Consider the following 22,115-nt stretch of genomic DNA (forward strand, 5'->3'; position numbering starts at 1 on the left):
TAAACACACCTGTATTAGTATTGCACAACATCATTCAGGCATAGCAGCGGCAGCGAACACCAGAAGCTACAATGGTAAGCTCTGCATTACTACAGACTGTGTAATTACTTGTAACTGGTTTTTGTGTTGCTGCATAAAGCTTGGTTGTGTTTCATTTGATTGTTTGCTCATAGATATTGTATTCACAGTTCAGTATGAATCAGCCGGTGTTTCTATTGTCTGTCTTAAACTGCAGATCAGTTTGTAGGCTGAAGATACAATTCAGTCATTGTGTTTTCAGTTACAAATGCCACTAAGTGACTTGTTTGACATGCTGAAATGAGAAAGTCAGATTTTCTTTCAGTGTCCCTGCTTTACTCTGTATGGGAGCACATGTTGCTGAAAGAAAACTTTGCTGAGATTCTGAAAGGAAGAAAAAAAAATGGTTGATCCGGTAAGTGCCGGTAAGTGCTTCCATTTCCTCCTACTCTTTTTGAAAGTACCGTAATGCACAAACTTGTTTGGCTAGTTTGTTTTGGAGTAGCAGAATGTGGAGTTGGCTGAGGTTATTATAATAATACCATATGATCTTTATTTCCAGTTGATGTGGCTCTCTCTCCTGTGGAGTCCAGTCTGTACAACAATGTCCAGGCTCTTCTCAAAGACATGAGCAGCCAAAGTGCTTCACATAAAGGTACTGGGGGGATAGAACCCTGATTCACAAACAGTAAATGAAATAACAGAAGATGACAATTTGCTCATCCTTTTTTACATATATTCAAGTTAAAAAGCAGAAATACAAAATGCTTCATGTTTTGTACAAGCAGCTACAAATGCAAGTTAAGACCCGTGGAATGTGGAAAGTACATTTACTCAAGTACTGTACTTAAGTACAATTTTGATGAAGTTGTACTTTACTCGAGTATTTCCTTTTTATTTTTTACTTCTACTTCACTACATTTTGAGATTTGAGCAAATATTGTACCGCTTTAGTTACTTTTCAAGATTTAACATAAAAAATATGATCAATTTAAAATGATTAGACTTTTTTAAAATGAAATCTTATAACAGTTTATTAAGTTTTTAAATAAGCCCTATCTTTACAAAATTAAAACACTGCTTACATAAAAGATTCAATACAAATAATCTAATAATATATTTGGTATATATAAAACAATCTGAGTGGGTCCATTCTGCATAAGTACTTTTGTACTTTTACTTCAGTAAGTTTCAAATGCAGGACTTTTACTTGAAGTGGAGTAATTTTACAGTGTGGTATTAATACTTTTACTTCAGTAAAGGATCCGAATACTTCTTCCACCACTTGAATTTAGCACTTATTTTTGGACAAGAGGGTGAAACAAAGATATTAACTAGCAGTGGTGCATGTTAGCTTGGTGAGCAAGGTGTAAAATGAGCTTTGAATGTGTTCTAGTAACATTATTTGACTCTAAATGGGACCATCATTTACAAAATCAACATCATGTTGTACTGAACAAGTGATGGAGACCATAAACTCATTTGGAAAAAGTTATCTGAGGTAATTAATCGATCTAGAAGCAGGGTAATCTTCTCAAAGACCTCTATACAATCAGGCTTCTTTTTTTGCAGTGGCCCCCTGTTGACACAAAGAATGATTGAAGAAAGGGAATAGCCAGTTTTTCCATGTTGTCTAGCAATTCATTTAATATCTTACTTCAACAGTAAAACAATAGATCAAATGAATACATTAACTTGGTTAATACACTTAAAATTAGACTACATGCCCTAAGATTAATCGCTAAATTATTTTGGTAGACACACTGGTTAAAGTGCACATGAAACTATAAAGTAAACTAGTGTCCATCTGCTCTGCAGGAGTGCTTAGATGGAGTCTTCATAAGAAGCTGGAGGCCGATCCATGCGGCAGCATTTCATTGATCCGAATGCTGGTCAAAGAGCTGGACAAAGAGCTGAGGAGCGTTAAAAAGGTTTTTCCACTTTCAACTCTGCTTCCAGATTTCAAGTTGAGTTTAAAATCCCATGTAGATTCCCAAAAGCTTGTATGTTTCTCAGTTTGTAGACAAATAGTTTTTTTAATTCTGTATCAGCAATATTTGCAAAGCTAATCATGTAGACTTTAACTTTTTGTTCGATGACTGATACAGATTCCTGAAACACAGTCCTATAAGCACGTCATCCCAGTGCTGCTCACTCTCTACTATGCCGTTATCCAGGTAAGACACACCTGTTTAAATCTAAGTGACAATATGACATTGTTCAAAGAAAGTTTGTAACAGTGGTGGTCGTTTTACACTTGTAAATAGATGCAGAAGAAGACAGAATGTGTCTCACTGTAAGACCAGTGGTGGAATGTAACAAAGTTTTTTTTTTTTTCATTACCATTAACCGCTTATCCGCAATCGGGTCGCGGGGGCTGGAGCCGATCCCAGCTGTCATTGGGCGAGAGGCGGGGTACACCCTGGACAGGACGCCAGACTATCGCAGGGCTAACACATAGAGACAGACAATCACACTCTCATTCACACCTACGGGCAATTTAGAGTCCCCAATTAAACCTAAGTGCATGTTTTTGGACTGTGGGAGGAAGCCGGAGTACCCGGTGAGAACCCACGCTGACACGGGAGAACATGCAAACTCCACACAGAACAGCCGCAGGCGGGAGGCGAACCGGCGACCCTCTCGCTGTGAGGCGAGAGCGCTAACCACTACACCACCGTGTAGCCCCATGTAACAAAGTACATTTACTTAAGTACTGTACTTAAGTACAATTATGAGGTACTTGTACTTTACTTGAGTATTTCCTTTTTATGTAACTTTATACTTCTACTTCACTACAATTGGAAGCAAATATTGTACTTTTTACTCCACTACATTTAGCTGACAGCTTTAGTTACAAGTTACTTTGGTCAAGATTTGACATGAAAAACAAGATAAATTTAAAGTGATTAGACAATTGTTTTTAAATGATACCTCATAACAGCATAGTAAGTAGTTAAAATGAACCCTGTCTTGAGGGGTTTTGATGCTGATACTTTTGTACTTTTTCTTGAGTGAGTTTTGAATGCAGGACTTTAACCTGTAGTGGAGTAATTTCACAGTGTGATATTAGTACTTTTATTTAAGTGAGGGATCTGAATACTTCTTTCACCACTGAGAATTAAATACACATCATAGCATCCTGTTTTTCTATTTCTGTACTTCTCTTTCCAGTCGAGTGTGGTGATTCCTACCAGCCTTTACCAGACAGTGTGTGAGCGTTTGATGAAACTGCTGATATTACCATCTCCTTACTCTGCTGTGGCCCTGAGCACTCTGAGGAACATCAAGATGGAAATGTCCACACCAGGTTATAATAAGCATCAACACACACATTTAGAGAAAGCTGAACATAACAGCTACACATAAAGTACAGATAATAGTAGTACAGATAGATGAAATAAACAATCTTGACGGACTAATCCTCCCATCAACAGGCTCCTTATATCAGAGGAAAGTCACTTCAGAGCAAAATTTGAGGAACTCCACCTTGCAAGAAAAGTAAGTACATCATCTGAATGCAAATTAGCTTTGAGTTTAACACTGAATAAACTATTTTATTACAACTGTCTCTCTCCTGCTTGCTGACTTCTTCCAGGGTGTTTGTGCTCGCGGATCCAGCTGTGTTTTCTGCTCCACTGGAAGCAGCAGTGAGAGCACACCTGGAGACCTCCAGCTTGGTCAGGGACACAACCACCATGGAGATAAACTTGGTGCAGCGTGTGCTGCAGATGGGAATGGGGGCGACCTGTCACAGCTCCAGACTGGCTCAGGCTCTGGAGGTGAGCAAGTTTATTAAGATTGGATAAAGAATGTTATGCTAGCAGAGTAGGTCTAGGGGTGGTACGGATCACTCTTACTGCCAGGTTATCAAATACCAATACCTTTTCACAGAATATATTAGACCCTAAAAACAGGCGCTCCCAAAGTCTGGCGACTTAGACTGAGATAGTCTGTGCCAAGCGTGACCTTCACCTCGCACTCATTGAAATACTTGCAAATTTCAACCCTAGAGAATATTGGAGGATATTACATACAGCCAGAATATGGACTGTGGAATGTGTAAAAAAACCCATAACATACGGACCCTGGGGAGGGGGGTAATATTTTGAGAAAAAAGTTTACGAGATTAAAGTGGTGAATCTGCAGGAAAAAAGTTGCTTTTTCCCCCACTTTTTTCTCGTAAATCTGCAACTTTTTTTGTGCAGATTTGCCACTTGAAATCTCTTAAATCTGCAACTTTTTTCTTTTAGATTTGCCACTTTAATCTAGTAAAGTAAAATCTTAAGGTTCAAAAATGACGCCGCCACGAAAAAAAACAACCTAAATGATCATTATTTATGTTGAAATTTCATTACTTTTCCTAATTTTTTTCATCCTATTTATTGTTGTCGGTCGAACACCTTGAAGATCGGGGATATGCTTTGTTTTTTTGTCGCTAATCTGTATTACTATAATGGCCAAATTAGTTCAAGTCGTTTTTTTCCTTCAGTTTTTCTGAACTGTGGAGAGGGAAAATCCAGATATTCATAAAGTTTTCGATGAGGGACAGGATGTTTCTTCGTTGGAAAATAGATTTGGGGGTTTAAATACAATAATTCAGCTTTATTTTAGGAGTTAAGTTAGTCATGACGGGTCATTTTTTACCCTTACGACAAGGGGAGTACGTAGAACATTAAGACTACAAAAGGGTTTAGGTTAGGCATTGATCTTGAATGGTTAAATGGCTACATTGTGGTGTAGTGGTTAGCACTCTTGCCTCACAGCAAGAGGGTTTCACTCTGGCCTGCAGCTGTTGTGTGTGGAGTTTGCATGTTCTCCCTGAGTGCAGATAAGCGGGTAAGGATAATGAATGAATGAATGAATGAATGATTGGTTACCATCTTGACACAGTCAGGAAAAAATGTTGTACCTGATTACAGTCTCACAGAGCTTCTGGCTAGACTGTTGACTGTTAGTCTTGGTGATAAATATATGCATGAATCAGTTTTTCTCATGTTTTTTTTCCAACCAAACCATATGTCTTTTCTGTTTCAGGCTTTAGAGGAACATACAGTGGATACATTTTTCCAGAAAGTGGTTGTAGCTGTGGAGCAGAGTGTAATGAATGATGCAGGTGGTCGTGCAAACTATCTGAAGAAGCTTCAACGCATCTACAGAGACATCTTGACTGCCTCTGAAGAAGGTTTGTGTTCTGCTGCTGTAGTTCACATATAGCAGAGATTGTCACACCACTGCCATATTACCTTTACCTTGTTTTCTCAGAGAGTACAAAGCTGGAACATGATTCGGCGTGCAGCACTGAAATGCCCTTTCCAGAGATCAACTTCCTCTTGTGGAAAGACGAAGAGGATCTATGTGAGTCAAAACAAAACACAAAAGTTTCCATAGCTTGATATTTCTGTTAGTGAAAAAAGGGATCTACTTGATGCAGTTAAAATGTAGACTAAATGTATCCTGTCCAAAGGGGATCTGCTGGCAAACCTTACCCGGTGCTCCTGCTCTAACTCAACTAGTGTTGATGAAGAAGAGAAGGAAAAAAGAGACTCAGTTCAGTCTGCGGACAGCGGGATAGGGAGAGATCTGAAGGACTTCGATGACACATTGCGGTCTCCGGTCACAAATCCTACGACATCGTTCTCACGGAGAAACGCCTTTAAGAGCATGAAGCCAGCAGATAGACTGAGCCTCATGAAAGAGAAGATCGACGCTTTTCCTGGAAACTCTAACGTCCTGGACAAAGACGCCGCCCGCCACACAGCAAGGGTGGTGGTCATGGGGGACGATCGTGTGCTGGGACGACTTACCAGGGCTTATCACTCTATTCGGTGAGCAGCTGGATTAATATTCTTACTTTTATGCATTTCTGTTCATTTCCATGAACATCTATGTCTTTCCCAACAGAGAAAGAGAATCAAAACGTCTTATTTTGACCAAGAAACTGAACCTACGGTTGTACTACATCCCAGTCACTGATGAGGAGCCTTCATTCAGTTCACCTGTGAGTCCCACTGAGTCACTCTAAGCACTACAGACTGACTGATACACATGTAGAAGACTATATGACCCTGCAACACCTGTCATTCTTCATAGGAAAGCCCAAGTCACACTGAAGACAGATTGTCTCTGGCCTCTGTGTTGGGAAGAGTGGATCCATGGTACGACAGCAATATCAACAGTCTGGGAGCTGCCATCTCCAAACTGCCTGGAACGGTAACCACCGCAGCTAGCAGGGCTAATGCTAAGTTTTAATAATAACTTTATTTATATAGCACCTTTTAAAACAGCAGTTTACAAAGTGCTTCAACAGAGAGCAGTTAATTACACAGAGAATAATGCCATAAGGCTAAAAACCATTCTTACATTAAAAGAAAAACAATATAAGACAGAGCAGGAACAAACACAAGACATTCTCAGATACACAGAAAATAAAAAGGTAAAAGGAGGGGAAATAATAAATTGTGAAGAAGTAAAAGGAGTGTATAAGGAGGAATCTATAAAAGTAGGTTTTTAAGAAGTGATTTCAAAAGAAGTTACGGACTCTGCGAGCCTTTTCTCCTCGGGCAGCTCGTTCCAAAGTCGGGTCTCTTGTGGAGAAAATCCGCTCACCTTTGGTTTTCAGGTTTGACTTTGGAAAGGTCAGAAGGACCCGAGGATCTGAGGACGCAGGTTGGCTCGTATGGAGTTAATAATTCTCTTAAACAGCTAGGAGCCAGACCTAAAAGAGCTTTAAAAGTGATCAGTTAAATCTTAAAATCAATCCTAAAACTAACTGGGAGCCATTGCAAAGAAAGCTAAAATCAGGGTGATCTGATGTCGTCTGTTAAAACTAAACTAAACTGGTAAAAGTGTTTTAGCATGCTAACATTTGCTAACATTACCATTAGCAGTGCCATGCCATCAGCATAGCTTAAAAACAGCTGAATGTGTGTTCACATGATCCCATGTTCCTTCTGTGATTTCTCTCTTCTGCAGCTGTCAAACCACAACAAGACACAAGAGCAGAACTTCTTCCTCCTGGACACTTTGTGTTACTACCTCCGCTGTGGGACACAGCCAGTTAACCTGCCTCTTTATTCGGTTAAGGTACAGTGCAGCTGTCATGTGAATAGTGTAGATATTAAAATCTAAATGCAGGCACACATTAGGTTTGGGTTTCATATGTCAAGAGAAGCAGCCTTAATGTTGCATTATCACAGTAGAAGTGCATTTTGTGAAAAACCATAGACATAGTAGACGTAGCCACGGTGACCTCATCCATTGGGTTGTTAACATTTTGAAGCCGAAGTCGAGTTCAGCATTTGACTGTTATCAGCGAGCACTAGCTAGCTAGCTTGGTTAGCAAGGTACAAGAATGAACAGCCGTCTCCAGCACTGAAGAAGACATTTTTGGGCGGCCAGAATGTTACAATTAACTTCCCTTAACTGAAAACAGACTGTGAAAGAAAACATAGACAACATTGTGTTGTGTCTGCTCTAAAGCATACCCTGCTTTATTCCAGTGGTTTTCAAACTTTTTGTACCCAAGGCACACCAAAGTGCAAGCCAAAATATCAAGGCACACCCATATTCTCTCAGTACTACTTCCAGTAGTCACGTCGACTTGGTAACTACTTCACTTACAGCTTTTACTTACTGTTTAAACTGTCTTTTATAAAGCTTTACTAGTAAATGTTTTGAACTAAACCTAGATCAGTGGTTTTGTAGCCTCAATTCAATGAAACTGCAGCCTTTTTTTACAACCACAAACCATACGTTTATGTAAAATTACATGTTGTTGTTTTACCGAATGCTCATATGGGTCATTATTGGTGGTTTCAGCAGGTGCAATGATGTTGATCAGCCAAGCCAGAGCACCTCCATCTTTTTGTGCCTAAAGCGAAACAACCTGCGACCACTTGACAACATTAACCATGTGTTTAAAACAGCAATTGTCAAAATATGTCATGAAATATGTCAAAATATGTCATGTCATCATACTTTACATTTAGGTATGATGACATGATGATCTTCAGCTGCCAGTAGCAGACACTCATTTTTGCAATACTGGTGTGAGCCATTAATAGTTAACGGTTGCCACTAAATTCCATGGCAGACCTGGACTTGTCTCACGGTACACCAGTGTGGTGCAGCACCATTTGGGAACCACTGGTCTATTCTTTACTATAAGATCATGCTGAATTGAAGAAGAACTGAAACTAGAAATTTGGACCAATCTCATTACTGCGGTTATAAATCAAGTGATAAATAGGGTCATTTTGTAGACAAGGGGTAGGCAACCTGCGGCTCTGGAGCCACCTGTGGCTCTTCAGGCCGTCTGGGGTGGCTCCCTGTGGCTGTGAGAAAATACATTTCCGAAATGAAACTATAATCTATTTTATCCTTTTTTTTTCATTTATCATTGGGGTAGGCCCAAAGCAATTTGTATTTTTTTTTTTAAATGTGTAGCTTTCATTCGGCAGCTTTTCATTTTGTCAATTTTGCTCATGAACTCCAACGCCAACTTCATGTCTAGTTTTGAGTTTCCCTATAGGCTAGCTTTCAATTCCAGTCATATTAATAAATGTTCATTATTAAATGGACCTGCACTTATAGCTTGTAGCTTTACACTACAGACTGACTCATTCACCCGTTCACACACACATTCATACAGAGGCTACCCTAAACAGTGCCACCTGCCACCATTGGGAATTCATTCTCACACCGATGAACGCAGCATCGCAGACATTTGGGCATCAGTATCTTGCTCAAGGATACATGACATGTAGGCTGCCATGGTCAGGGATCGAACCACCAACCATTCGATCAATGGGTGACCACTCTACCAACTGAGCCACAGACGCCCCATTAACTATTAGTAATATTGATAGGCTAATTTAGACTTAGTAAGCTGTTTTATCTTCATTATGAAGCACAAAATACTGTTTATGGCTCCATTCCTACATTTTTTTTTCTTTTTTGGCCAACAGTGGCTGCTTTGTTAGTAAAGGTTGCAGACCCCTGTTATGTTCTAGACTTACACACAGTCAGGCTTCTTTTCACCCCCTGCTGGTCAGTAGAAATAATGCAAGTTTGCAGCACCTCTATTCTTATAGCTAGCTTGTTATCTAGATCAATATATAAATATATGGGTACTTACTTAATGCTATACTAAAATATGATTCTTTATCTGAACAGTTGTTTTAATAACCATGTGTATGTTGCACTGTACATGCACTTCCTGCTTTATCTAACTACAGTTTGTGTTTAGATGACCCGCATCGTCAGTGACGTGAGTTCTGTGGTGGAGGAGGTGTTTGTGTCCCATCTAGAGGCAGACATCCCAGAGTTCAGACACCTTAAAGAAACCATCCAAAGTATGTTTCTAAATCTCTTCCTGTGTGTGTTTGTGTGGATACTGCCATGTGTGTGTGCTAACGTAAGTTGATCTAAGAGAGGTGTTGTCTTTGTCTGAAGGGCCGTCTGCACGCCGAAAGAAGTCAGTCGTCTCTATGGTCCTTGGAGCCGTCATCTCAATCAATTATACAAAGGCACAGTCCTTCTTAATACTCACTATTAATACTAATTAGAATCAACAGCAGGATTTGGCTAACTGTTAAATCCTTAACAGATGTCTCTGAGCAAAAGAGAAGTTGTGAAAGGAGATGCACCCATGACATGTGGCTTGGTGATTACATCAGAGCCAGCAGCTGTAACATCAGGTTGACCTTTTGTTTCTACATTTAGTTGATATTTTCATGTCAGTGCAAGGAATACAATGAATAATCCGTGTTATTTTGTGTAGGAATGGATCACCTTACTGTCAGGTTTGACAGTGTGAACCCAGGACAAAACACAGTAAGAAGTTGTTTTCTAGTACTTAGGAATATTACCACAAAATGTCATGATATTACTATTGCAACTATACCCTAAACACAAATTGTTAGGTTTTCTGAACCTTTTCTGTTTTGATGATAGACAATCCAAACTCAGAACATCAGCATCAGGACACTGGAGCAACGAAGACTCTCTGTGTGTTTGGACAAGGACCCCCGCAGGACATATACAGATGTTCAAAGGTCATTCAACACCACAATATTTCTGTTTGACAGTTTCTCTATACCTTAACCCTCCTGTTATGTTCGTTTCTCAGGAACAGCAGTAATGTTCTCGGGTCAATTTGACCCGGGGCATGTCAAAAGTGTCAGAAACCCAATATCCCAAATAAACATTGTTTATATTTCATTAATAACTCCATTACTAACCATTTCAATCAATATTTAGTGCAATGGTGTTCTTTACCTCTCACAGATCAGGGTTCAATGAGGATAATTCACTAGTTTTATATTTAAAAAATGCATGTTAAAACTTTTTTTTATGTACATTGGTAAGACCTACATATAAAATACAATGGTTTTACATGAGATTGAGTTATTGAAAATTGTATTTTACATTTTTCATTTCTTTCTTTCATGGAGTTGATAAATTAACACGAGTCACCTCTTCTCTTCTGTTCAGGGTCAGATTGACCATTGAACAGCATATATTTAATATAAATGTGCAAATATGTGAAATGAACCATTTTCGTTTTATATGTCAATTACATTTATTGAGCCAAGCAGAAGAAGTTTTATCCCGAAAAAATACCTTTAACTTTTTTTTTTTTTTTTTTTTACACTTTGAAATGGGTCACAACATAACAGGAGGGTTAAGCAAATTGAGAGTAATACAATTTAATGTTATTCCTTTCCAGGGTAGAAATCTCTCCGTGCTTGGACCCAGGATGCAGCGTCCGGACCAGGATCGGTAGCAGCCAAGATCGAGAGCTGCTGTTAAGCAAGTATCTGGACAAAGTCCTGTCTCTGCCCATCAACACCTTCACCGGTATGAACTCCTGAGGGACACCAACACTCCTGAAGGTCTTGATGTCGCTGCCCATCAACTCCTTCACTGGTATGAACTCACTGTCCTCTTCATGTGTACATATGATGCATGCTGCTGTACATAATGCTCCATCAACAACAAACTGTGTAGTGCAAAGTGTAACTTTATCAAAAGTGTATATACTGCTTCTTATTATTGCTAATGAGGCTGGCTTAAAATAAAAGTCTAAATGTGTCTATTGTGTTGTATTTAACATATGTCTTTGCTATTGTAATGTGAAGCCCCTAAGATACTTATCACTATTTATAATATTAGAACAAAACACACAAGTAATGCATACACTGCAAAAAAGGTGTGTCTAAAAACATTAAATCTGAGGGAAATGATCTTGCTGCATGGACAGATAATTTCACTTGACAAGATTTCTTAAATTAAGATTATTAAATCTAGAATTAACTCTTAAAACAAGATAAATTAAAGCTGCAAGCAGCGATGAACTGGGCCGAGCAGAGTGCACTGCAAGTTATTTGTTTCTTACCAAGATAAAAAAAAACACTTTAGATTTAGAAGTGTTAGATAATTTATCTTGTTTTAAGAGTTAATTTCTTATTTTAAGCGTTCAACATGCTTATTTATTGATTTAACAATCTTAATTTAATAAATCTTGTCAAGTGAAATTATTTGTCCATGCAGCAAGATCATTTCCCTCAGATTTAGTGTTTTTATCTCGTTTTTAGACACCCCTTTTTTTGTAGCGTAACTGTTGCATGAGTCAGGTTGGTTTGATGTTCAGCTTAAAATGCCCCTTTTTTATGTTCTTCCATTCCATTATTGCCATTAATTTTTTATTCATTAATGGGACGGTTCACCCCAAAATCAAAACTACATATTTTTCCTTTATCAGTCTAGATTGTTTTGGTGTGAGCTTCCGAGAGTTTGAGATATTGATGAAGACATATCTGCCACTATTTTCTTTCTCCCTAACTGCACTCTCCAACCATATCACTTCACGAGAAGCTAGGTAATATTACAGCTCAGCTGTTAAGATGGAAGACGTCATTAATGTTGACATGTTGAGCTGTGATGAGTGTGTGTCTACTTCCTTCTATGCAGTGATGCCGCTGCTAATTTGTCTGTACTTAAGTAAAACGTCTCAATACTTCATCCACCACTTATTCAAATATTTTCAGTCATGCATTTGTTGCATAGCTAAATCCTGGGTGTTTTATGCCTTATTATGAAGTGTTACCTTGTTTAGCTTATAGTAATCAAAATAAATAAACAAAAGCATAATTCCCATGTGACATGAATTAATGTAAATTTGTGGTAAATAAACAAACCTTAAACTGAACATGTTTCTCCTGTGTGAAAGAAATGCTGTTATTTTATTGATGTATTCAGTGGACAAATGTAACTAAGTACTGTACTTAAGTAAAATTTTGAGGTACTTGTACTTTATGTAAGTATTTCCATTTAATTTAACTTTATACTTCTACTGCGCTACATTTTAAAAATAATAATAATAACTTTATTTATATAGCACCTTTTAAAAATAGCAGTTTACAAAGTGCTTCAACAGAGATCAGTTAATTACACAGAGAATGATGCCATAAGGCATCTATTCTTACATTAACCCATTGAGGCCTGAAAAACCGCTGGGCGATTTTAAAATAAGCCTCTAATTTTCTGGAAATTCTGGAAAAATTCTGGGAAAAAAAGTGTCAACTCTTCTACTAAATAATAGATTTTTCAGCCGCTTTCCAGGCTTCAATGGGTTAAAAACGAAACAATAAAAGACAGAGCAGGAACAATCACAAGACATTCTCAGATACACAGAAAATAAAAGGTAAAAGTAGGGGGGGGAGTAAAAAGTGAAGAAGTAAAAAGGTGTTATAGATAGAAAGCAATTATATAAAAACAAGTCGATAAAAGTGGGTTTTAAGAAGTGATTTAAAATAAGTTACTGACTCTGAGCGCCTTATCTCTTTTAAGTTAAATATTGTACATTTTACTCCTCTACATTTAGCTGACTGCTTTAGTTACTTTTGACATGAAAATCTTGACACATTTAAAGTGATAAGATGTTTGTTTTATTAATTAAATGTATGGCACAGGTTGCTGTTTCATATTTTTATATCAAGAATGGTCAAATAAAATCAACCAATCAATCAATTAATCAACTTGGTTAATAAACTTAAAATTAGACTACATGCCCTAAGATTAATCGCTAAATTATTTTGGTAAATCCACTGTTAAAGTGCACATGAAACTATTGTTAACCCATAAGAACCCAGACCCAGTTATCCTTAAAGGAAAGTTATGGGGAATATACCACCATTTCTGATGTGTTTTCAAAAACACTATCCCTAAATGTCAAAGATCTGTGATGTGACATAAACATTACATTGGGCGCTTATAGTATTTATGTTTATAATATTTATGTTTATAATATTTTGTATTTTAAAATTAAAAAAAAAACTAGGCACAAATGTGCCTTTTTCTCTGCATCTCCACAACATCTATCAAAATTGTGATATTATTAGTTCTGTTTAGAAACAAATTATTTTTTATATTTGTTTTTAAGTAGCATAACAATAATAATAATAAATCGATAATAAATAAATACAAATAACCATGTGTCTTTTTGTTTATCAAAATTGTGACTTCAATTTGTTCAGGAAATATTGTCAAAACAAGTTAAATGCAATACATAACACCCTATTAACGGATTAGAATTGTTAAATGGGTTTAAACTTAGCCTAGTAACAAAAAATAGAAGATTTAACGTGTTTGTTACACGGGTGTCACCATGGGTTCTTATGGGTTAAGTAATTACTGTAAGAGATCTGAATACTTTTCCACCACTGGGTGTATCTTTAGTGCAGAGAGGCTCCACACCGCTGGGGGGCGCTGTAGTCATGGGAACGGTCTCCAGGTGTAAACAGTGATAGAGTTGATTGCTCTGAGCGGTAACAGGTGCTCTCTGCTCCTAACGCTGAACACTTCAAACCCGGGATGTAATGTCGGAGCTGGAGCTGGAAGATGACCGGTAGAGATGTTTGAAGAACTTTGTGCGGAGGAGAAGTCAAAAGGTAAATGTTTAGCGTCGACTTTTATTCTCTTCTTATCTTACCAACTTGCTGTGACGTGTACCAGAGCTCCACATCCTCACATCCTGCAGGAACAGGTGCAACCAGCCCACAGCTCACCGTCCTGTTCCGTCTTTTATCTGCTTGTTTATGCAAAGAATTATACTATGGGCTTTTTCTCTTGGACACTTATTTCAAAGTTGACCTCTTCTGTTGAAAGGATTCTACGAGGTGAGTTAAACAGCACAGAATTAGATGGATTTGAAGGGCATAACACATATTTGACATATGCGCATTTATTATTTTAACCTCCATAATAACCAGTGGTGGAGGAAGTATTCAGACCCCTTACTTCAGTAAAATTACTTCTACAACACAGTGAAATTACTCCACTACAGTAAAAGTCCTGCATTCAAAACTTACTGAAGTAAAAGTACAAAAGTATCAAAAGTAAAAGTACTTAGAGTAGCAGCAGAATGGACCCACTCAGATTGTTTTATATATTTATTAGGAATATATATATATATTCCAAATATAAATGTAGTGGAGTAAAAAGTACAATATTTGCCTAAAAATGTAGTGAAGTAGAATTAAAAGGTTAAAAAAAAAAATCGAAATACTCAAGTAAGTAACTAAGTACAACTTTATCAAAGTCTAAAATACTTAAAGTATCAAAAGTAAAAGTACTTGTTATGCAGAATGGACCCACTCAGATTGTTTTTATATGTTATGAGTTTTTTTTATTGATGCATTTATGTAAACAGTTTTTTAATTTTGTGAAGACAGGGCTCGTTTTAACTACTTATATACTGTTATGAGGTATCATTTAGAAACAAATGTCTAATCACTTTAAATGTATCATGTTTTTCATGTTAAATCTCAACTTGAAAAGTAACTTAATGTAGTGGAGTGAAAATTACAATATTTGGCTCAAAATGTAGCACTGTAGAAGTATAAAGTTACATCAAATGGAAATACTCAAGAAAAGTTCAAGTACCTCAATATTGTACTTCAGTAAATGTACATAAGTTGTGTTCTATATATAGGTAAATGGTCTACATGTTATTTGACAAAACAAATCCCACTAAAAACATTTAGAAAATATACTGTAGAATGAGTAAAGACGACTGTAGTGATGTTTGGGTTTTGTTTGTTTTTTCTTGGCAATTCGGAGAGATGTTAATGTTATTTAGCCTATTCCTATTGATATTATTGGGATGTGAAAAATTATTATTTATAAAAATACCAGGTTGTACATCGCAATGCAACTCAAAAGCACAACAAGCTGCAACCTACAATTTTTCTTTAAAGACCTTTTAAATATCCCTAAACTGAACATTCTAGGTGTACTAAATGTCGTCTTAAAACTAGATTGAATTAGATTGTAGAGGTGTACCTAATAATGTTGACATTTGGTGTGGACTGTTTATTGGCACAAGCATTCTTTTACTTTCATAAATGCACAAACAGTATCTGGTTATAAAGTTGAAATGTAAGTATTTGCTGCTTTTCTTTGTCTTAAATCGTTGCAAATTAATTATCCTTGGGATTTGGACTCAAACCATATGTCAGTCTTGATATGTCATAGACTGACACATTCATTGAAAAATAATCAGCGAGTTCATTTTGAATGAAAAAAACTATAGTTCTGACATATAGTTATAGTAAACCGAGAGCCTGACCAGTGTGGGATTTTTGAGACCAATATTGATTTTTGATGGAAAAAATTAACAATTACAGATATGGCATGGATATTGTCATTTTTTAGCTGGATTGTGCACCAATATGACTCTGCAAAGGTACTTAGAAGGTTGCTTTCTTAAAAAGAATAACTTTACTGACCATTTAAATTATAATAAAAGAAATGAATGGATGGATGGATAGGAAGGGACTTTATTAATCCCTCAGGAAATTGCACTGCCAGCAGCAGCACAACACCAAAACAATAGAATAAAATGGAATATAAGTCAAAAACAAGTATAAATGTGCAAAATTACAGAATGCAAAAGACAAAAAAAAAGTAAATACAGGGGAAAATATACAAGAAGAAATACTGTACGAGTGGATATTTACATGAGGGAGTGCGTAAACAGTGCAAAAAAAAAAAACAGTGTATGACATGAGAATGAATTAGAGGTAAGATATAGTGTATGTACAGTATCTGTCAATTCCTGACCATATAAATAAAGAATAACTATAAAATAAATAGCTAAATATACTGTATGTACAGTATCAGTCATTTGTTGACCATTTAGGTAAAGAATAAAAAAATGAATAGCTATAAGACATCATTATTTAATCACCCCTAGCACTGTTTTCTGAATTATATGTTCTGTAAAAAAATTATTCATTTCAGGAAACATACAGCCAGTACTGATGGATGCCATCTGTCTGTGATTAACTAATTATGGCCGATAACGCTGATAAATCAGTCTTTGTAACTGCAAACACACATTGAAATGGGATGCCAAATAAGTTGTATTTAAGCATGTGTTGTACTGTGAACCACCTGTTCTGATGTGTTTATTGTAATTTTCCATCTCTGTGTCCTCCAGTGTAAGCCCACCAAGTGCTCCATGTGAAGCCAGACAGCAGAGACCGTCAGCTGCCGATCATGAAGAGGAACAAACAGATCGACGTCAAGCGGGCCCTCGCTCTGGCCGGCACCTTCAACTTCCTGTGCTCCTGCGCCTCGGCCTGCCTGCTGCCCTTCCTCACGCTGTACTTCAGACAGCTGGGCCTGTCTCCTGCAATGACAGGCATCGTCATGGGCACCAAGCACCTCATAGTGCTGGTGTTGAGCCCTGCGGCGAGCCTGCTCTCCAAACACTACAACAAGAGGCGAGCGGTGATAAACGGCTCTGTCGTGTGTTCGGCAGCAGTCGCTCTGGTTCTGCTGCTGATCCCGCCTGTAGATGTGCACGCTCAGACGGCCTACTGCAACATGTCTGATCTGTCTAGCGGCCCGACACTAAGTCCAGGTGCTGGCTTGCTAATAAACAGCGTTGCACCTTCCACATCAGCTAGAACTCACCCTAAAACCAACAGCACTCCTGTTTCCCAGTCTGCTCTCACTTCTCCAGCAAAAACAGCCACTGATACTAAGTCTGCTCCTGTGATGACGAGCAAATCTGCACATAAAGAGCATGCTAAATCTGGAACTCATCACTCACAACAGACTTTAGCATCTGAGGTCAACGTCGCTACTGGAGAACCAAAGATCAGCAGCTCAGTTATTCCCCAGACCGGAAGCTCTCCAGTGAGGAATAAGAGGTCCAAGCTCAGATCAGGATCAGAAGAACAGCTCGGAGAAAAGACGGCAGAGGAAGGCCAGTTTGAATTTCTGGGCAGCCTGAAGGTGATGGACCCTGAACACCAGCTCTTCTTCTTGATCCTCATCATCGTGTCGGTGTGGGAGTGTGTGTCAGCCCCCCTGGAGTGGACCGCAGATGACGGACTATACGAGTATCTGGACTTTGCGGATGCTTCGGACCGCTACAGCAGCAGCGGGCTGTGGGGTTTACTCGGAGCAGCGTGTGGAGTTGCAGGAGCCGGTTTGCTGGTTAGCCAGTTACGCTGCCTCATAGCGGGCCAGATGCCCCGCAGCGCTGTGCATTTCTACTGCTACGCTGGAGTGTCCTGTCTGGCCCTGCCTGCAGCCACCTACCTCCCCCTCTACCTGAATAAGAAGCGAGACCGAGCCAACGGGCTCCTGAAAGCCGTGCAGCTGGTGCGTGGCTCGCCCCGCGCTCTGCTCTGCGCGGTCACCACCCTGCTGGTCGGGGTGGCGTGCTCAGCCGTGGATAACTTCCTCCTGTGGCAGATGCAGGATCATGGGAGCGGAGAGCTGCACATGGGGCTGTCTCTGGCCCTCGCTCTGCTCTCTCAGGCTGCCTTTCCTCTGCTGGCGGGCCGAATGTCAAAGCTCCTCAGCCCGGGACGAGTGCTCGCTGTTGGGGCGTCAAGTCTCGGGCTGCAGTGCTTCTATTACTCCTTCCTGTGGGGGCCGTGGGCTGCCCTGCCCGCTCAGGTGTTGAGCTGTTTCAGCAGTGGAGCCCTGTGGTGGGCGGTGAGGGTGCAGTGTGAGGACGTGGCCACGCCGGGGGCTGAGAGGAGTGTCAGCAGGGTCTACGGCACTCTGTCTCTACACCTGGGGAGCGGGCTGGGGAGCTTTGCCGGAGGGTTTGTGGTCCAGTGGTTGGGCCTGAGGTGGTTGTTCATAGGAGTAGCCGTGGGCTTGATGCTGTGGTGTGTGTGTCTGCCTCTGCTGCAGTGGAAAGCCCCTCACCAGCGCAGGATTAACTATTCTCGCCTTCTGGCGGCTGATGCAAGTGAAGCCAGTGACTCTGAGTCCGAACAGGAGAGAGACTGGTTAGAAAAGGCAATGGAAGACGACAGAAGCAATAACGGCTTTGGAAGAAGGATAAACCACTGAAACCATTGAGGGAGGGTCTAGCTGCAGAGCTCCAAGCTGGGACCCACCTCCTTCATCCCCCTTTCTAGTCCAGAGCTTGGAGAAGGAAGTGTACATCTTAAATAAGCATGCGTTCATTAATTTGAATATTGCCTGTTTCATGCTTCTTGTGGTCAGTGGTGCAGATGGTGCAACAGGTCGCTACAAACACCTCGTTGTTGGTACTGAGTGCAGACAGAGAGGCTCCAAGAATGGACCTCATTTCTTCTATAGTCCTTCTCTACTGATGTAGATTACATTGAATCATATTTTACACACTTCAAGCCCTGTAACTAGCATTGCTATAAAGTCTTGGAGATGCATGATAGGCGCTCAGAGCCTCTGCACACAGGAACCAAGGCCACAAACACCATGACGACCATTCTGACTGCAAGAAAGCATAAAACACGCTTAAGCCACATGACCTTATAATAATAATAACATCAAGGTAAACAACAAAACCTTGATATTTTCAATATAACTTGAACTTTTAAAGTTCCTTTAACGTAACAGCAAATAACTTTACTATAATAATATGTATGCTAATGCAAGCTAACTTTAGCTACCTATGCTAATGTTGTTAGCAAACTAATGTTAGCTGAAATGATTAGATTAAGCTTTTTGTATTTTATTTCCTGTTTGTTAAAATTAGCATAGCAAGCAGTAAAGGTTTAGTTGTTTAACTTATAAAAAATATAAATTACAGTTATATCCAAACAATATACTAGGTTGTATTGTTAACCTTGATGTTATTGGTCACTCAAAACTAATGAACGGAAGCTAACGTATGCTGATGATCGTCTCTGAAGCCTGTAACACAATGGCATCTAAACATCTAATACTCTTATTTATTAACCGTAAACAATGAAAAAACATCATGTTGCCTAACTGAAACCAAATGTCAGAATCAGCTTATAGGCTTACTGTGCAGTGGCTTGGCCATGATACAATGTATTAAATATACAATCAGTAGGCTACTTATTTATTATTTATGATTGATTAAGCGTGAACAAACAATACACAGTGCAGTATGATAAAATGGCATGTAGGCGTTGTTTATTGGTAAAGAAGCTCAATAAACACATGATTTTCCACCACAGGTCCTGGTGTTGGAGATAGGTCCCAGTGCTGGAGGTGGGCCTGAGCTTTGAGCTCTGCAGTGGGACCCTTCTGAACCTCAGAGTGTCAGAGTGAAAAAGGACTAAAAGGATTTACCCTAGAAAAAGTTCAAATCCTAAAATAATTTCTGATGGTATGGAAATGCGTAGGGATGCATGATATGCCCCCAGTGACCTGCTTCTAATGCTCAAAGTTCAGAACCTTAAGTTTATACACACCTCAGGGTTAGAAAGGCTGAAATGAAATTAATCAGGCAGCTTAGGACCAGATTTGAGAAGAATGGGGACAAAAGCACCACATTTTTCCATGTGCTCTCAATTACCATAGGTTTCAATTTTTGATTGGAGACATAGAAAATCTATGAGAACTAATATATCTTCCAAGCCACTTAGATGGTCAATCTTGGTCTCAAAAAATACATTTTCTGGGCCAGGGAATCATTTAAAACGATTGAGAATATGTTATATGGGACAAGACACAGACCATCTCCTTTATTCATATTTATTTGGGTTTGACAATTATTTGAAACATTTGTTATAATATATAATGTAAATACACAACCCAACAAAATATGACATAGGTCTAGTCGTTTTGTGACATTTTAATGCAAAAAATATTACATATTATACCTTTAACATTCCATAGCTCTGACCAATCAAATCCAACTGTAACCACTGTTGTTAACGCAGCAAAAACAATTTGAACTCTTCAAATGTTCTTTTTTTTTTTCTAGTACAATGCATCAAAAAACATTGCAAACATACTTTTATGCAGCATTTTGCAGAACAATTCAAACTAAATCCCTTATGATATGATCTATTTCTTCTTTGTGTTTATTTTTTTGTAATAGATTTTATTGATTTTTATCGAAACAAAAAAATAAACAACATAAGTGCTCTCTATATTCACAAAGATATCGCAACAGATAGGAAATTAAACCACCATCCAAACCAAAATGAGTTCAAGTACGTCACGACTGACCTCATTCCAAAAAATAGATAAATAAAATAAGATAAAAATAAGTGAGTAACTTATTTAGAGTAAATCTGTGTTTATTAGAAGATCACAAACCAACATTAAAGGTGTATAGCGCCACCTTCTGTGTTGGAGTGTACATGATGTACTTGTTAGGTCAATGAAAGCAATTGAACTTTTTATTATGGGCTCCATTTTTTTTTCATCATGCATCCATAGAAATGAGAATAAGCGCCATTTCAGTTACAGACATGTCACTCTTTATCATAAGGTAGCCCAGACCAAAGCAGGATAATAAACCTGGCAGCTGTAATTAAAATGGAGCAATTGGCTTTCATTATTGCTCATAACTTTCTCATCAGAATTTTTTAAAAATGTTATCAGTTAAAGTGTGAGCTGTGCTGATGGACCCTGGGATTCGTCTCTGCGCCACCTGAGCCTTTACAAATGTGAATTAGCATAAGCAATCATTTATCTTTTTATAGTGTAAACAAGGCAGCAGGATTATGGGCGGGCAGAAGAAGAGTGGAGTTCAGCAGCTCCACCATCATGACAGTAGAAACTCTGACACTCAGCAGGAGTGTAAACACGAGACGTGTGCACAAGGTGAGGCCAAACTAGACCTGAACACACCCTCACTGTGTTTATCTACACCTACAGTCATTCATTGTGACTGTGTGAACTGATAAAGCAGAGTTGTGTGTTTAACCCTCTTGTTATGCTGCGGGTCAAATCGACCCATTTCAACGTTTAAAAATCCAAAAAAAATTCAGTATTTTTTTTCGGGATGAAACTTCTTCTGCTTGGCTTTATCAATGTAATCAACATATAAAACGAAAATGGTTCATTTCACATATTTGCACGTTTATATTATATAGATACTGTTCAATGGTCAATCTGACCCTGAACAAAAGAGTTGACTCGTGCCACTAACTCCATAAAAGAAAAAAATGTAAAATACAATTTTCAATAACTCAATGTCACTTAAAACTATTGTATTTTATATGTAGGTCTTTCCAATGTTCATAAAAAAAGTTTTAACATGCATTTTTTTTATGACAAAACGAGTGAATTATCCTCATTGAACCTGATCTGTGAGAGGTAAATAACACCATTGCACTGAATATTCATTGAAATCTTTAGTAATGGAGTTATTAATGAAATATTAACAATGTTTATTGGGATTTTTTCGTTTTTGTGACACTTTTGGATAATTAAACATGCCCCGGATAAAATTGACCCATGAACATTATTGTTGTTCCTGAGAAAACAAACATAACAGGAGGGTTAACTGCAGAGTTATGTGATTGTTGTTGTGACAGACGTCTTTGCTCACCTGTGTCAGGTTTGTCTAACCTGTATTTCTCGGTGACCGTGCGGTGACACTGGAAAGTGTTCTCTTAAGTTAGAAACGTTGATTGTGGATTACAGATGCTGTAATTTTATGTCATGAGGTCAAATTAATACAATTTAGAATGTATTTTGTCTGGAAAGTTTGTGTGTCTGTTGAATCCAAGTACTGTGAAGAACCAGTCCCTTTGTATACAAGAGTCACCTTCTCTTGAATCTTTGCCATGAATAAATAAATATGCTTTCAA

General features: G+C 38.5%; 2 protein-coding genes across 3 annotated transcripts; both read left to right on the plus strand.

Annotated features, from left to right (window-relative positions):
- Positions 1–320: 320 nt before the first annotated feature.
- Positions 321–11,231, plus strand: pik3r6b (phosphoinositide-3-kinase, regulatory subunit 6b). Its single transcript, XM_059348725.1, has 19 exons — positions 321–443; positions 581–673; positions 1,837–1,949; positions 2,127–2,195; positions 3,193–3,328; positions 3,456–3,519; positions 3,617–3,804; positions 5,063–5,207; positions 5,288–5,376; positions 5,486–5,846; positions 5,923–6,019; positions 6,112–6,231; positions 6,994–7,104; positions 9,269–9,374; positions 9,475–9,548; positions 9,629–9,719; positions 9,803–9,855; positions 9,976–10,076; positions 10,751–11,231. The coding sequence occupies exons 1-19, from the start codon at positions 422–424 to the stop codon at positions 10,893–10,895; spliced, it is 2,178 nt and encodes a 725-aa protein (XP_059204708.1). The 5' UTR covers positions 321–421; the 3' UTR covers positions 10,896–11,231.
- Positions 11,232–13,817: 2,586 nt separating this feature from the next.
- On the plus strand, positions 13,818–22,115 carry mfsd6l (major facilitator superfamily domain containing 6-like). 2 transcript variants are annotated; one of them, XM_059348947.1, is made up of 2 exons: positions 13,818–13,973; positions 16,526–22,115. In XM_059348947.1, the coding sequence occupies exon 2, from the start codon at positions 16,585–16,587 to the stop codon at positions 18,403–18,405; it is 1,821 nt and encodes a 606-aa protein (XP_059204930.1). In that variant the 5' UTR covers positions 13,818–13,973; positions 16,526–16,584; the 3' UTR covers positions 18,406–22,115. The 2 variants fall into 2 exon arrangements, with proteins under 2 accessions (XP_059204930.1, XP_059204931.1); XM_059348948.1 differs by having other exon boundaries at positions 13,820–14,201.

This window comes from Centropristis striata, chromosome 13, assembly GCF_030273125.1.
Source record: "Centropristis striata isolate RG_2023a ecotype Rhode Island chromosome 13, C.striata_1.0, whole genome shotgun sequence".
Taxonomy (NCBI): domain Eukaryota; kingdom Metazoa; phylum Chordata; class Actinopteri; order Perciformes; family Serranidae; genus Centropristis; species Centropristis striata.